The sequence below is a fragment of the Andrographis paniculata genome, unplaced genomic scaffold (assembly GCF_009805555.1).
Source record: "Andrographis paniculata isolate CXL003 unplaced genomic scaffold, ASM980555v1 Contig77END, whole genome shotgun sequence".
NCBI classification, from domain to species: Eukaryota; Viridiplantae; Streptophyta; class Magnoliopsida; order Lamiales; family Acanthaceae; genus Andrographis; species Andrographis paniculata.
In genome coordinates, this window is record NW_026137614.1 from 855,873 (window position 1) to 869,621 (window position 13,749).

The 13,749-nt window shown below is 38.0% G+C and overlaps 1 protein-coding gene and 1 long non-coding RNA gene across 4 annotated transcripts; both read right to left on the reverse strand.

The window, feature by feature from the left end:
• Window positions 1-6,146: 6,146 nt before the first annotated feature.
• LOC127239304 (probable WRKY transcription factor 26) lies at window positions 6,147-9,455 on the reverse strand. 2 transcript variants are annotated; one of them, XM_051257392.1, is made up of 5 exons: window positions 9,098-9,455; window positions 8,837-8,998; window positions 8,195-8,757; window positions 7,935-8,099; window positions 6,147-6,642 (listed from the first exon to the last, which is right to left on the reverse strand). In XM_051257392.1, exons 1-5 carry the CDS (start codon window positions 9,344-9,346, stop codon window positions 6,246-6,248), a joined length of 1,536 nt encoding a protein of 511 aa, XP_051113349.1. In that variant the 5' UTR covers window positions 9,347-9,455; the 3' UTR covers window positions 6,147-6,245. The 2 variants fall into 2 exon arrangements, with proteins under 2 accessions (XP_051113349.1, XP_051113350.1); XM_051257393.1 differs by having other exon boundaries at window positions 8,195-8,751; window positions 9,098-9,454.
• Window positions 9,456-12,179: 2,724 nt separating this feature from the next.
• Window positions 12,180-13,061, reverse strand: LOC127239405 (uncharacterized). 2 transcript variants are annotated; one of them, XR_007836123.1, is made up of 4 exons: window positions 12,969-13,061; window positions 12,849-12,904; window positions 12,689-12,784; window positions 12,180-12,592 (listed from the first exon to the last, which is right to left on the reverse strand). It is a non-coding gene; the product is annotated as an uncharacterized LOC127239405 (long non-coding RNA). The 2 variants fall into 2 exon arrangements; XR_007836122.1 differs by lacking the exon at window positions 12,849-12,904 and having other exon boundaries at window positions 12,961-13,061.
• Between the last annotated feature and the right edge of the window lie 688 nt (window positions 13,062-13,749).

A 13,749-nucleotide genomic window follows, 5' to 3' on the forward strand; every position in this document is an offset into this window, starting at 1 on the left:
TCATGGAAAATGTGACTTTATCACCACCAAAACTCAAGGATATTTCTCCTTCAGCAACATTTATTGTAGCTTGAGCGGTGGCTAGGAAAGGTCTCCCTAATATAATTGGAATGTCGCGGTCTTCGCTCATTTCCATAATAATGAAATCTGCAGGGAAAATAAATTTATTTACTTGCACGAGTACATCACGAATGATTCCTTTAGGCAATCTTATTGATTTATCGGCAAGCTGAATTACAGTTCTGCATGCTTCTAATTCATAAAGCCCTAATTTAGAGAAAAGCGAGAAGGGCATAAGATTGATACTTGCACCTAAATCACATAATGCCCTAATCGGCTCTAAATTTCCTATTATACAACTAATGATAAAACTCCCAGGATCGCTGAGTTTCTTTGGGAGGTCCTCCTTAAATACGGCGCTGCACACACTTTCTAGCTGCACCGCTGCCACTTCATTAGGAAATGCCCGCTTCCGATTGATTATATCCTTGATAAACTTAGCGTAATGTGGCATCTGAGACAAAGCATCAGCAAACGGTATAGTAATTTGAAGACTACGGAAAGTATGTACAAACTTATCAAACTCCTTGGAGTTGTCCTTTTTCCCAAATCGTGCGGGAAAGGGAGCTCGAACCAAAGGCTGAGCAATATCCTTTTCCTTCGGGTCAGACTCCTGAGCGGCTGGTGTCGCTCGAGGTTGGGATGGACCTTGCTCCTTAGATGGAATCTGTGTAATTTCATCCTGCACAGGCATATTAGCAACAATAGGGGAAGACGATTGATTTATACCTCTGTCTGGCAGTGGTGGCGATTGCGTCCTTTTTCCTCCTCTAGTTTCGATGGCCTTTGCTTGGTTCGGGACAGTCTCGACTGTCCCAGGCAACGTTCCTTTCTGCTTCAGCTTCAGCGCTTCAGCAATCTGCCCGACTTGTACTTCCAGCATTTTGATCGAAGCAGATGTGTTTCTTTGGAACTCCTGATTCGCTCGCTCTGTGTTCCTCCAGAGTTCCTCCAGACTCAACGGGACTTGTGCCGCTGTGGGAGGCTGAGCGAATGCATGTGCCTGCTGCGGGAAATGGGGGGTCTGATTGTATTGTTGATGATGTGGATGATATCCCCCTTGGACATATTGTTGTGCAGCGAACTGTTGTGGCCTCTGAAATTGTTGCTGAGGACGCGGTCCAGCGGGGCCTTGAACTTGCCCTTTTTGGAACTGCTGGAATTGAGGGGCATTTCTGCCAGCCATATAGAAGACCTCCGCTGGGTTCTGAGCTTCCTCATTTGAATACTCAGCAACCTGCGGACATTTTTGGTCGTCATAAGCTTTCTCCTCGCATTCCGCGGCCTCATGTAATGCTTGTTTTCCTTTAGTACGCAGGTCCTGCTTCATAAGCTTAGACAGCTCCTTCACTTGGATTGACAAACTGTCGATCCTTGCATCGTGAGATACGGAAGTAGGGACCTGGTACAGACCCCTCGATGGCTCGGGCCTGTTGGACTCTGGCCAACTTGACTGATTGGCCGCCATCTTCTCAATCAAAGCCCTCGCTTCAGAGGCACAACGCCCCATAAGCGAGCTTCCTGCCGCTGCATCTAAGGACATTCTGAGTTCAGGAGTAATTCCTGAGTAGAAAATCTGAAGTTCCATGAAGTCCGGTATTTCGTGATGAGGGCAGTTGCGGAGTAGTTGTTTGAATCGGCTCCAGGCTTTTGGAAGGGTCTCATCACTCGCCATCTTGAAAGTAAGTATTTCATTCCTCTGGCGAATGGTCTTTGATACAGGATGGTATTTGCTCACGAAGGCCTGCGCTGCTTCCTTGAATGAGCCAGGGATCGGGTAAAGGTTATCAAACCATTTCCTGGCCTCTCCTGTTAAAGAAAATGGAAACAGAATCAGTTTGGCAGCGTCCTCCGTGATGCCGTGCGATTTGGAGGTGGCAGCGATCCTATTAAAGTTCTGTAGATGTTCGTAAGGGCTTTCATTGAGTAGCCCATGAAATTGGCTCTGGCTCGCCAGGCTGACGAGCGCTGGTTTCACCTCATAATGGCTAGAGCCTCTGGGCGCAGAACTTGTAATCAAAGTGTGATCCAGAAGGGTCTGGTAGTGAACATCCATGGGGACTTCAGCAAGTGGGCGATCAGCAGCCCTATGACCCTCAGCCCTCTGGTAAGGCTCAGCAGTAGGTGGTGGGGGAATGATGGTTGTGGGTATCGCAGCGGTGGTGGCAGCTTGTGCCGCTTGGGAAGCGATAAATGCTCCCTGCGCAGCTTGAGTTTGTTCCACCTGAGCGAGGTGCGCTTGCAGCCCCGCCATTCCTTGTTGAATGCTACTGAGGGCTCTCAATAGCTGCTCCTCAGTCTGTGAAAGTGCAGGGGGAATGACAGTAGGGACCACAGAGGGGACGTGGAGCGGCACCTCCTGCGAAGATGCAGATGTGGCGGAATTTGAAGATGTCCCAGCGGCAGTCTGGAAAGCTGGGATGACAGTAGGAGGAGCGGTGGCATTTCCTTGATTCGCCATGAGTTGTTCTCGTACTTGCTCTCGGAACAGACGTCTCTGTGATCGAGCGGAGGGAGTAGGACTCGTGGGACGCTGAAAACGCTTCGGACCCCTACAAAACGGCAGCCACATACAAAAATTTAAAGTTAGAAGAATTTTAATTGAATACAAAAAGCATGATTACAACGAATTAAAAAGTAAATTATGGCGCTTCAAAAGATTTTCAACAGATACTTTTCATGAGTTTCAAATCCCCGGCAACGGCGCCAAATTATGATAACTGAAAAATGTACATTTGTTATTGTATTTTAATTCGCAGGGAATTTTATTCGAAAATCAATGAGTAGAGTTTTTATAGAAGAATGGTCAGATATAGCAATTATGTGGTTGTAGAACCTGGATAGTTATCACAATTATTTATACTCATTTTACTGGTGAGTTTCCAGGTCGAACACAGGGATTTAAAGTCATGAATTTCAATATTAAAAATCTTGGAGAAGCGACGAAGAAACAAAAAGGGAGCCCGCTTCGAGCGGAGAACCTTCAACTACTGAAAGCAGTAAATAAAGCAGTAAACATGAACGGGGGTGAGCGAAGCGAAAGTGATAGGATTGGGATGCGAGCGAGCGGCCTGATATATGTATATGTATATGAGCGAAGTAGAGTGAAAGAGAGGTGTTGTGTCTGAACTGTGCGTTACTAAATGGGTAGAATTCCATGGATGCAGCGAGCGAATGATGAAATTGTGTTATCGGAAGCATATATGTATTTTACGAAAATGATGACAGGAAGATGTTGTAATTATATAAACTCGATTATAAAGAATTTATCACACTGGTATTTTGGCCTGGGGGGGATTTACAACAAGACTTCAATGACGCCCAGAATTAAGACATTATAAGAAAGAAACCCTACTGTCACTAGGAATTTCTGCGACCTAATAGACCCCCGTCTATGTCCCATTAATTTTCCCAATTTCTGCCTCATTAGTGGCTTTACCCCCTGATGTTGGTATTCTTTTATCAGAATCAAATTCAGCGCAGTAATTAAGTAGGTCGACAAGGCTCCCGCGTACTTAACTACGTTGAACTACCTTGAGACCGCTTTTGGCGCATCACAAGGCTTAATTAATTAATTCGTCTCTCGCTCTATACCAGTGATATGAAATTCTCTAAATTGATTTATATAAGTATGGAAAATTGTGAAAGGATTTAAATTGAAGAAGAGTGATATTTCTTTATATACTATGAAAACTGCGAAAAGGATTAGACTACAAAGCTGTAAATGAAAGCAGTAAGCTAGTCTAAGAAAGCATTAAAGACGTGGCCAAGGGAGGGGAATACACCCACTCCCTTGGCCTTTCCTGTGAAGAACTCCCTTACAGGGTTGGAGCTCTCGGAAACAGGAAGACAATGAACGCTGTGAAATACTGAAAATCGTCCAAGAATTCGATTCTCCTATATGTTTTTACATACAGATATCTGGCCCTATTTATAGCAGCTGTAACAGGACGGTTGCAAGAAGCTGTTGGGTAGTTCCAACCGCTGGGCAGTTAGGCGGTTGCAGGTGGTTATTCTGTTGAAGCAGTTGCTGGCCATAACTCCCAGGGTGTCCGCTTCGCTTGCGTTGATGGCACAGATCTTCCTCGCTTGCTGGAGAGCAGGAGGGCATCAGCGTAGCACGGCTCGCTTGAGCTAGCTGGAATTGGAATAGCTGTACCGCTGCATTTGAAGTACTTAGTTGAAGTGTGGTGATAGTCTGCAGCGGCGGGTATCTGGACTGTCGCTTGCAAGCGGGAGGGGCTATCGCTTGCGGCTATGAAGGTGGCCGCTTGCCTCTCGTGCCTTAGTGTTTTCAAGGTGCGTCTTGGGCGCTTGCGAGCGGAGGCGGCTGTCGCTTGCGGCGTCTGCCTTAGCTTTTCTGGCTCCGGAATACCGCTTAAGAGGGCAAAAATCGTTAATAATCTCAACAACGAATTCTGGGTCATGCCTGGTGATATAAATCAATATTGTATGCCGATTACGAATTATTTTGATGGTTCTTATGCAAAAATTCAAGTAACACACATTTTTGTCAAGCTAAGAATATGCTCAAATTTGGAGTCATCAATAACGTGTTATAATATTATTATATGATTAGCCAATAAAAATATTAATTATCTCTATCGCTAACCACTATTTTATATTGTATATATATTATAATATAATATAATATGAAATATATATATATATATATGCATATGGATAGTGGGGCATTATATAGTGTATTGTACGTGCGTGTGTATGTATGTTGTGTGTATGTAATATATAATGAATATATATTATATATAAATATATGTAAGACACTGTAGGGATAATGATGAGAAATGTAAACAAATTGAGAGAGTAAATGCAGAAACTGATATCATTGTGTACATCCATTATTTATACACAGGAGTACTTCACTTAGAAGGAATCATAACCATACACAATCACTACATAGCATCGACGTTTTGTACATGAGTGCACTACCTATACAATAATAATGTATTTTATTTCCGTAGCACCTTTTCTTTTCATTTGTTATAATTATGTATTTTTTTTACTTTTTATTTTTTGTTATTAGTTAAACTTAAGCATAATACATATATAATAAATAATTTTATTTTTATTCACTCACAATTTTATTATTCATACTTTAACAAATAATAACTAATATTTCACTCATTTTTCTACTTATTGTATCATCTTTTTATCAATTCTTTAATAAATTTTTTATAATATTTCACTTTAATATTAAAATTACTATTACATTTGTTTCATAAAAAGAGTATCATTTGTTTTTTGCACATAAATATTTTAATATTAGGATTACATTAATTTTTAATAAAAAGACAAAAATACCCCTATTAGTATTGTGATAGTATAAAAATAATAGTATGTGTATAATATTCTTTTCGTCCCACTTACCATGTCTATATTTCAATTTCCGTCTATTCCACTTATTTTGTCACTTTTCTTTTTAAAAAAAATATTATATACTTTAACCTTATTTTAAATTTTCTCATTAAAACTTTTTTAATTTTAATTAGACTAATTAGTTAATTTTAATCTATAATTAATTTTATTGTACGATAATTATTTTCATTAATACGTTCTTAATTATTTACTAATTATACTCCCCATAAATTCTCGTGTTTACAATAAAATGAACATAATAGCTAGGGCGGAAGAAGTATATTGTAAGTTGTAAAAATATTTATTATGTTAGTGTAAATAATAATTACTAAATTAGAAAACGATACCTTAGTTTTGAAACGAACAAAAATAAAAACTAAAACTCTTTTTGTGGGAGGAATGTAACATTATTCTTTATTTTTTATTTTTTGTGTTTAAACAAAATGCCATAATTTTGAATGTTACAAAGAGTAATAGTAAAAACTTTGAATTTGAATAGTTCTAGTAGGTATAAATAAGTATTAATGTGATATTTTAAATGAAAAATTAATTTTTAGTATAATATAAAAAATAAAAAATAAGTATTTGATTTGATATTTAAAAATAAAAAAAAAAAACTGAAAAAATAGAGAATTTTGGGACAAATCCCCGAAGAAACACACCCTAACTTTTACACATACTTACATCAATCCCAAGAGCAAACAAACAAATAATAATAATGATAATAACCATTATTATTACCAATAAAGAAATGGAGGTATACAAAAAAAATACTTTCCCAGCTAGCTAGCTAGCTAGCACGGCAGCGACTAATCGTGAGCGAACACGTCAACCCTTGGCTCATCCTTAGCTCTACCAAACAACACATTATTATTATTATTATTATTATTAATGGTCTCATGCTCCTGCCCCCACGCCCCCATCAAGCTCCCAAATTGAGGATATCCAAATCCGCCGGCTGCCGCCTCCGGCAACATCTGCAGGGCGCTGAGTTGGCGCATTTGCATATAGTTGTTATTGGGCACCGGCCGGCTTAGGGAGTGGCCGCCGCCGCCGCCACCGCCACCGCCTCCGCCGCCGCGAGCGGCCGGGACATCGTGGTTGTGCTTCCCTTCGTAAGTAGTGATGACGGCACGTGGATCGTGCGATGCTCGCTCAACGAGCTTTCTTACTGGACACCCCTGCGTCGTGCACTTGTAGTAGCTCCTGAATCAATTACATACCCACATGAAGTTTATTATATATCATTATTTTATTTTAAATTTTTAAGTGTTTTAGTTAATACATCATTACATAGAACATCTCGTATATAAAAATTTAAGAAAACTAAATCTATACATATATTTATAGTATCAATGATTTTTCATATTTTGCATAAAGAGAAAAAGAAGACGTTAATCTAAAACACTAAACTAATACTCCCTTACTTCCTCATCGTAAGGGTCGTCTGAGGTTTTGTATGTGCAATAGTATATTTATAATTTAAATTAAAATTAATGATATTTTTGATATTAGTATGTGATTAATTTTTTTAAAATACAAATGAAATACTTTAAAATAGAACATAAAAAAATAGTAAAAATGATATTTTAAATTAAAATTGAGGAAAGGAAGTATATTACTCCCTCCGTCCACAAACTAATGTCATACTTTTCTATTTGAGACGTCCAACAACTATTGTCTTATTTTCTTTTTAAAACACAAATTTTACATTTTTACCCTCCATTCATTTATTACTTTTAATATCCATCATACAATTAAGAACAAATTTATCAATTCATAATAAAAAGACAATCATCTAAACAAAAGTGCAATTATACTTTAATACAATAAAAATTGGACGGATGAAGTATTATTTACTTTTACAAAATGAGTATCACATACACCCGTCATTTGAACACAAAACAGATGCCCAAGTAAACAAAACCATAATTTTTATTTTTAACACCTAAACTTTCTGGAAAAACATTAATTCAATCACTATTTTCTACTTAAGGATGAGTTTGTTTGAAGGCTTGGATTTTAATTTGGAATTTTAATATTCCTTTCGAGTTTTATTTTCCATTTTCGTCTGTCTTAAAATAAATATACAATTTCTCAATTTAGTAATTATACTTAGTATCTAACATAATAAATATCCTTCCAACTTACAATATATTACCACATTTATATTATACAATACTAAAAGAGTTAAATTGTCTTTTTAACTACAACATAATACAGTACTAATATTAAAAAATCTAAGTGCAAAAAATAAATATTACTCTTTATATGAGGAGGAAGTAGTAAAAATTTTGAATTAGAATAATATTATTTTGAATGTAAAATTAATTTTTAATATAATATAAGATTAATTATTTAAAAGAAAAGATAAGAAGACGAGAATTCGATATTGGGAAATATTTAAAATGTGGAGGTGATGTACGACGTTGTCTCGGTTTTTACTAAAAGTAGAAAGTTTCCATAATTAAAATAGCGAGAATGTTAGTTTAGTTTACCTGGGATTAGGATTCCCCTTCACCACTTTCTGACCGTACTTCCGCCACCGATAGCCGTCGTCGAGGATATCTATGTCGCTGGTGGTCTGCACCACCACTCTCGGTTCTCTCACTGCTCTGTTCGAATTCGAAATTATTCCTTCTTCACTTTCACTCTCACCTTTCCTGAAACCATATCAAAAACAAAATCAAAATCAAATCTGCCATTAACGCCACCGCTGAGCTCAATCAAAGTCAAAGTCAAAATCAAATTCTCCGACCATCTCTTGGCATCGCGTGATTCTTCTTCTTCATCAACGATCCGATCGTCTCCAGTCTTCTGTGAGGCCTGCTCGAATTCCTCATCCCCGACGGAAATGGAAGAATTCTCCGGCGTCGGCGCCGAGAACTGATCGGATTTTCCGACGTGGTCGGAGATCGAGATCTCAGCCGGGTTTATTACAGAAGAGCGGCGCGTGGGCTGAGGCTTGGGATGGTTGTGACTGCCTTTGTAGACTATCTCAGTGATGCGACCTTCTAGAGACCTCTCGACCTTCTTCTTCGTCGGGCAGTTCGGGTAGGTGCATTTGTAATAGCTTCTGGGGTTCTCGCTGCCCTTAACTTGCTTCTGCCCGTACTTTCGCCAGTTGTACCCATCGTCGGACTTTTTCTGAACGCCACCGCCACCGGCCGGTTTTTTGTCGTCCGTCGTTTGGGCGGCGGAGATCTCCATCTCCGGCGGGGAAAAGCTCTGAGTTGAAGTGAAATCGTTGGATTTTTCCGATGATTGGTTGCCGGGCTGTTGTTCTTGGTCGTAACTCTGCCATGTCTGATCTTCCTGCAGCTTTTGAGCACGATAACGTTAAAACCTTGTAAGAAATTTTATGGTTAGAGATTTAAGGAAATTAAAATATATATCGTACAGTGTGGTATGATTGGAAGCGTGTTTGGGTATGGAAAGTGAAGTCTGGAAAGGGGTTTTGTTCGATAATCTTGAAATCTTTCGGCTCGGAATTGGTTTTCCGGTCGAATCCCAAACCCAAACCCTGGATCGGAAAAGTTCCCGTTGTCGGAGAAGGCAAAATCTGCAGTTCCACATATTGACCAAAAAATAAAAAAGTAAATTACCACTAATTAATTTAAAATCCAGAAAAAAAAAATAAAAATGAAGATCGGCGGCTGACGTTGGTCGGAGCTAGCAGAATCGGAGAATCCAGAAGCTCCGCCGGGCTTAATCCGGGAGGGATCGCGAACCAGGACGACGGCGAGGCGGCGGCGGGGGAGGTTATAGGGAGCGACGGCGGGGGCAGAGATTTGAACTTGGGCACTCCGGAGCCGGTCCTCTCGGCAGTCCGGTGGGCCAGCCCTCGGCCGGCGGCGGTGGCGCGGTCGTCGTCGGAGGGGAGGAAGGTGGAGAAAGAAGCGGAAGACATAGAGGGAGATGATACGGAGAGAGGGAAATTGTCAAATGAAAGAAAGAGGTCATGGAATTAATTAATTAATATACAGTGCGTGTGAAATGGATTGAGCTGCAAGAAAATGAAAGTTTAATGGGAAAGAAAATAGCGGAGTGTGGATAAAGAACAAGGGAAAATGTACACGTCTTTTTATGGATTTTTTCTTTTTTTTTTTTTTTTTCAATTTATTTCATTTCCTTTTCACAATAGGGCTATCTACCTCAGAAGCTTCTATTCCATTTATAAATATATTTATTTGTTAAAAATTTGGGGTGTTTTTTCTTTGAATAGCAATTTAAATATTTTGTTAGTTTAAATTAAATATATTTATTTTGTCATGGTCGTCTTTCAAATAACAATTATTTATTTTTTAATAAAATATCTTGAATTAAATATTAAAATATTTATACGCACTCCATCATCTCATAATGTATTCAAACTATTTGGACAACATTTAAAAAACATTTGTATTATATTTGTATGCCGTACAAATAATGATTAAAAATTCAAAATACCTTTTTGGTAGTTATAGTATGTAATAATATAGTGTAATTTTATGTATTTATATATATATTGTTCAATTAGAATAACTAATTAATATATTGTAATTAAAAAAATATATTAACAGTATAATTATAATAATTAAGTCACTATTTAAAATACTAATTATTACACTAAATACAACACAATCAACACGGATAGTGCTCCCAAAATCTGAGTAAATAACGCAATTGTCTTGTTCTCTCAATATTATTTTTCAATTGAAATTTTCAAAAATAATAATAATAATAAATACAATATTTTATATAAAAGTTAAAAAATCAAAACACTTACTATAAAAAGTCAAAAAATTATTATAAAAAATCAAATATTCAATCTAAAATAATACTCCTTCCGTCCATTTACTATGGTTATATTTACTTTTGGCGCAGTGTTTAAAAAAATAATAGTATTTTAATTATAGTGAGTAGTTAAAAGTAGTGTAATGATATTTTTGTCCTTACTTTTTTGTGTAAAAGTAATGATGTGATGTAAAGTAAAAGTATTAGTGAAAAAAAGTAGGGTATTTAATGAAATGTAAACTTTGTAATTGGACGTTCCAAAATAGAAACATATAAACTTTGTAAGCGGACGGAGACGGAGGGAGTATATTTTATATTTTGACAGAATTTCTCGTATTACATACCAAAAATCCTTTCATCGGAGGAGCCCAACATTTCATAATTGAAATTAGTGCTCAATCAACACAGATTTTACAGACATTAGGCCACTAAAAAATTGTCATTAACACCCAATTAACGGCAGCCATGGACAACCGTCGACCGGCTCTAGATCCGGTTCCGAATTTGGAACGATCTCACAGGTAGCAACCGAAACTGACTCCAACGAAGTAGATCCGGTCTCATCGTAGTCCGGTTTGACGGACTCAAGCATCGAATCGGTTTATTGGTATAGGCGATGACTGGAGGTAGTGAAACCCTGCTGTAGGGATGCAGAAGAAACATCCGTCGGAGCCGGACGGTGTAGATGGCAGTAATCACCCTTGAAATTCACGAAACGAACGAAATAGACGGCGATCAAAGAGAAATACAAGGTGTGAAAATCCTAAATTAATTGATTGGGGGTGGGGTTGGGTAGAATAGATTAAAAGTTAATACCACCATCTCCAACTCATTACTTCATTTTTGCAGAAGCTACAGTAAAAATGCATACAGACATTTTATTCTAACTACAAACTTCAATTTTTACTCTAAAAACGTATATTTCCTGTATATTATTCTTTTATATTATTTTATATAATTTTTTATATTTATAAATTACACTCTAACTTTAATTTTACATTATCGCTAAAAATATATAATTCATATTTTATTTATAAAATTATATATCACTTTTTAAAAAATAAATTATATATTATTTTTTACAAAAATAAAATTATATATCACTTTTTTAAAAAATAACATTACACAAAACACCCAAAAACTATCAAAAATATACAAAATACTCCACTCCATTTTATATAACACTGTTTTTTGGATAAACGTTGTAGTTATCCCAAAAAATGGGGGAGAAAATGGGGTTGGCTCGGGACCACTTTATTTTCAGTCAACCCACTGCATAAAATGCCTAGGACCCGGTTTAAATTGGAGTCTATTATTTATATATGTTATATATAAATTATTTATATATAAATTATTAGATATTAATATATTAATACAAGAGCATGACTTGGTGATTAAGTTCTTTTTATATTATTTTTGAGGTTTTCGTTCAAACCCAAGTACATCAAAAATTTAAAAATATTTTTTTATGTATTAAAAAGAATTAGACAAAATTAATATTAATAGTATTATTGATATTTTGCTTATTAAAATATTAGAAAATTTATTTTATTTAATTATTTATATTTTATTATAGATAAAATATATATTATTTATACATATTTATGGGCTCTAATTTTTGTTTTAAAATTGTTAATATTAATACTATTATTGATATTTTATCTAAAAATTCTAAAAAAAAAATTATTTTATTTAATAATTTATATTCTATTATAGGTAAAAACTAATCGGAGTAGATCATTTATATATTTAGGGGTCTTTTTGTTGATGTATTTTTTCAACAAAAATAAAGTAAAATTCAAAGATATGGAAAATATCCTTAAACTTGATTAATTAGTGCCTGAGATTAGGAATCTCTAAACACTGTAACGTACAGAAAATAATACTGGAAAATAAAAGACTGAAATTTAAAGTGGTGATCCCCAAATCTGACTTTGCTTTGTTGAAGTTGATTGAAGATCCCTTGCCAAATGATGATCCAAATCCTTAAATATTCCCTGGGAAACCGTACTGAAAACCGTCACCCGAACGGTTACAACGTCTCCTTCTCAACCGTCTTCCAACCTTTCTCATGCTGACACGTGTCCCCAGCAGACCAAAATTCCCTATATTTCACTCCTTGAGCCGACCACAGACCTTCCGCTCTTTTGGCCCGACTTCGTCCTTCGTCCGACCTACTTCTTCGCCCGACCCCACTTGGGCCGACCTCCATATCAACCGCCCCCTGTCTTTGATCAAAGGCCTCCGCGTTTGTCCGACTCCTCCTTCTATCCGACCTACAGTTTACCCGACCTGCGGATATCCCATCTCGACGACTTTCCGTCTCGAGGACCTCCCGACTTGAAAACCTTCCGACTCATCGTCTTTCCGTCTTGCGGACCTCCCGACCTGAAGACCTTCCGACTTGAGGTCTTTCCATCTTGCGGACCTCCCGACCTGAAGACCTTCCGACTTGAGGTCTTTCCATCTTGCGGACCTCCCGACCTGAAGACCTTCCGACTTGAGGTCTTTCCGTCTTGCGGACCTCCCGACCTGAAGACCTTCCGACTTGAGGTCTTTCCGTCTTGCGGACCTTCCGACCTGAAGACCTTCCGACTTGAGGTCTTTCCATCTTGAGGGCCTCCCGACCTGAAGACCTTCCGACCTGAGGTCTTTCCGTCCTGAGGACCTACCGACCTAAGAACCTTCCGTCCTGAGGTCTTTCCGTCCTGAGGACCTACCGACCTAAGAAACTTCCATCCTGAAGACCTTCCGACCTGAGGTCTTTCCGTCCTGAGGACCTACCGACCTAAGAACCTTCCGTCCTGAGGTCTTTCCGTCCTGAGGACCTACCGACCTAAGAACCTTCCGTCCTGTATTTTCCTTAGAAATAAATAAATAAATTTATTTTCCTTGATTTCCTCACGGTGTCCTTCAGCCAGTTCAATCAACCCTATTGCCAGGCCCATTCTTCTTTTTACCTTGGGCTTTTAACCTAATTCTAAATTTCGTACGTAACAACTTGCCCGCCGCCAAGGGACTTTCAAACGCCATTTAACAATCAATGTTTGGAAGTTCATAAAGCACTACCTCCTTAGCAACTACACCAGTTACTGCAACACTCCTGGTTAACTTCCTTCTTCGCAATACAAGCCTGTGTGAATCACAATCCCAAAACATTCTAACTATGGCGAATCAATACATTCCTGCCCTTCCTTTCGACGGAACCCTTCCAGAAGGTCCATTTTCAGCCTCGAAAGTACTAACTCCGACGATCCGTCCATATTGCACTACTCCTGAAGATTCAAATCGGATGAGGGAAGTTTTGGAATCTCGCAACTCCTTGGCTATCAACAATCCCAACTACCAAGCAGTTCGCATCCGAGACAGCATCAAGACCCATCTCACAGACCCAAAAGATCTGTATCGTGCTTGGTATCGACGAGTAGCAGAACACTTCCAGACCCAATGGCGATCCCAAAAGATCGACCAAGCAATACTACTGTCCACCATGCCTATCAACCTGCATGAGAAGGTGCTGTTGGCCATGTCCGCCTT

Coding starts and splice junctions, on each gene's coding strand:
- LOC127239304 (XM_051257392.1), bottom strand. CDS start 9,346: ATGTCTTCCGCTTCTTTCTCCACCTTCCTCCCCTCCGACGACGACCGC. Junction 8,999..9,097: donor TTCTGCTAGCTCCGACCAAC/GTCAGCCGCCGA, acceptor GTGGAACTGCAG/ATTTTGCCTTCTCCGACAAC. Junction 8,100..8,194: donor TCACGCGATGCCAAGAGATG/GTCGGAGAATTT, acceptor ATATGGTTTCAG/GAAAGGTGAGAGTGAAAGTG.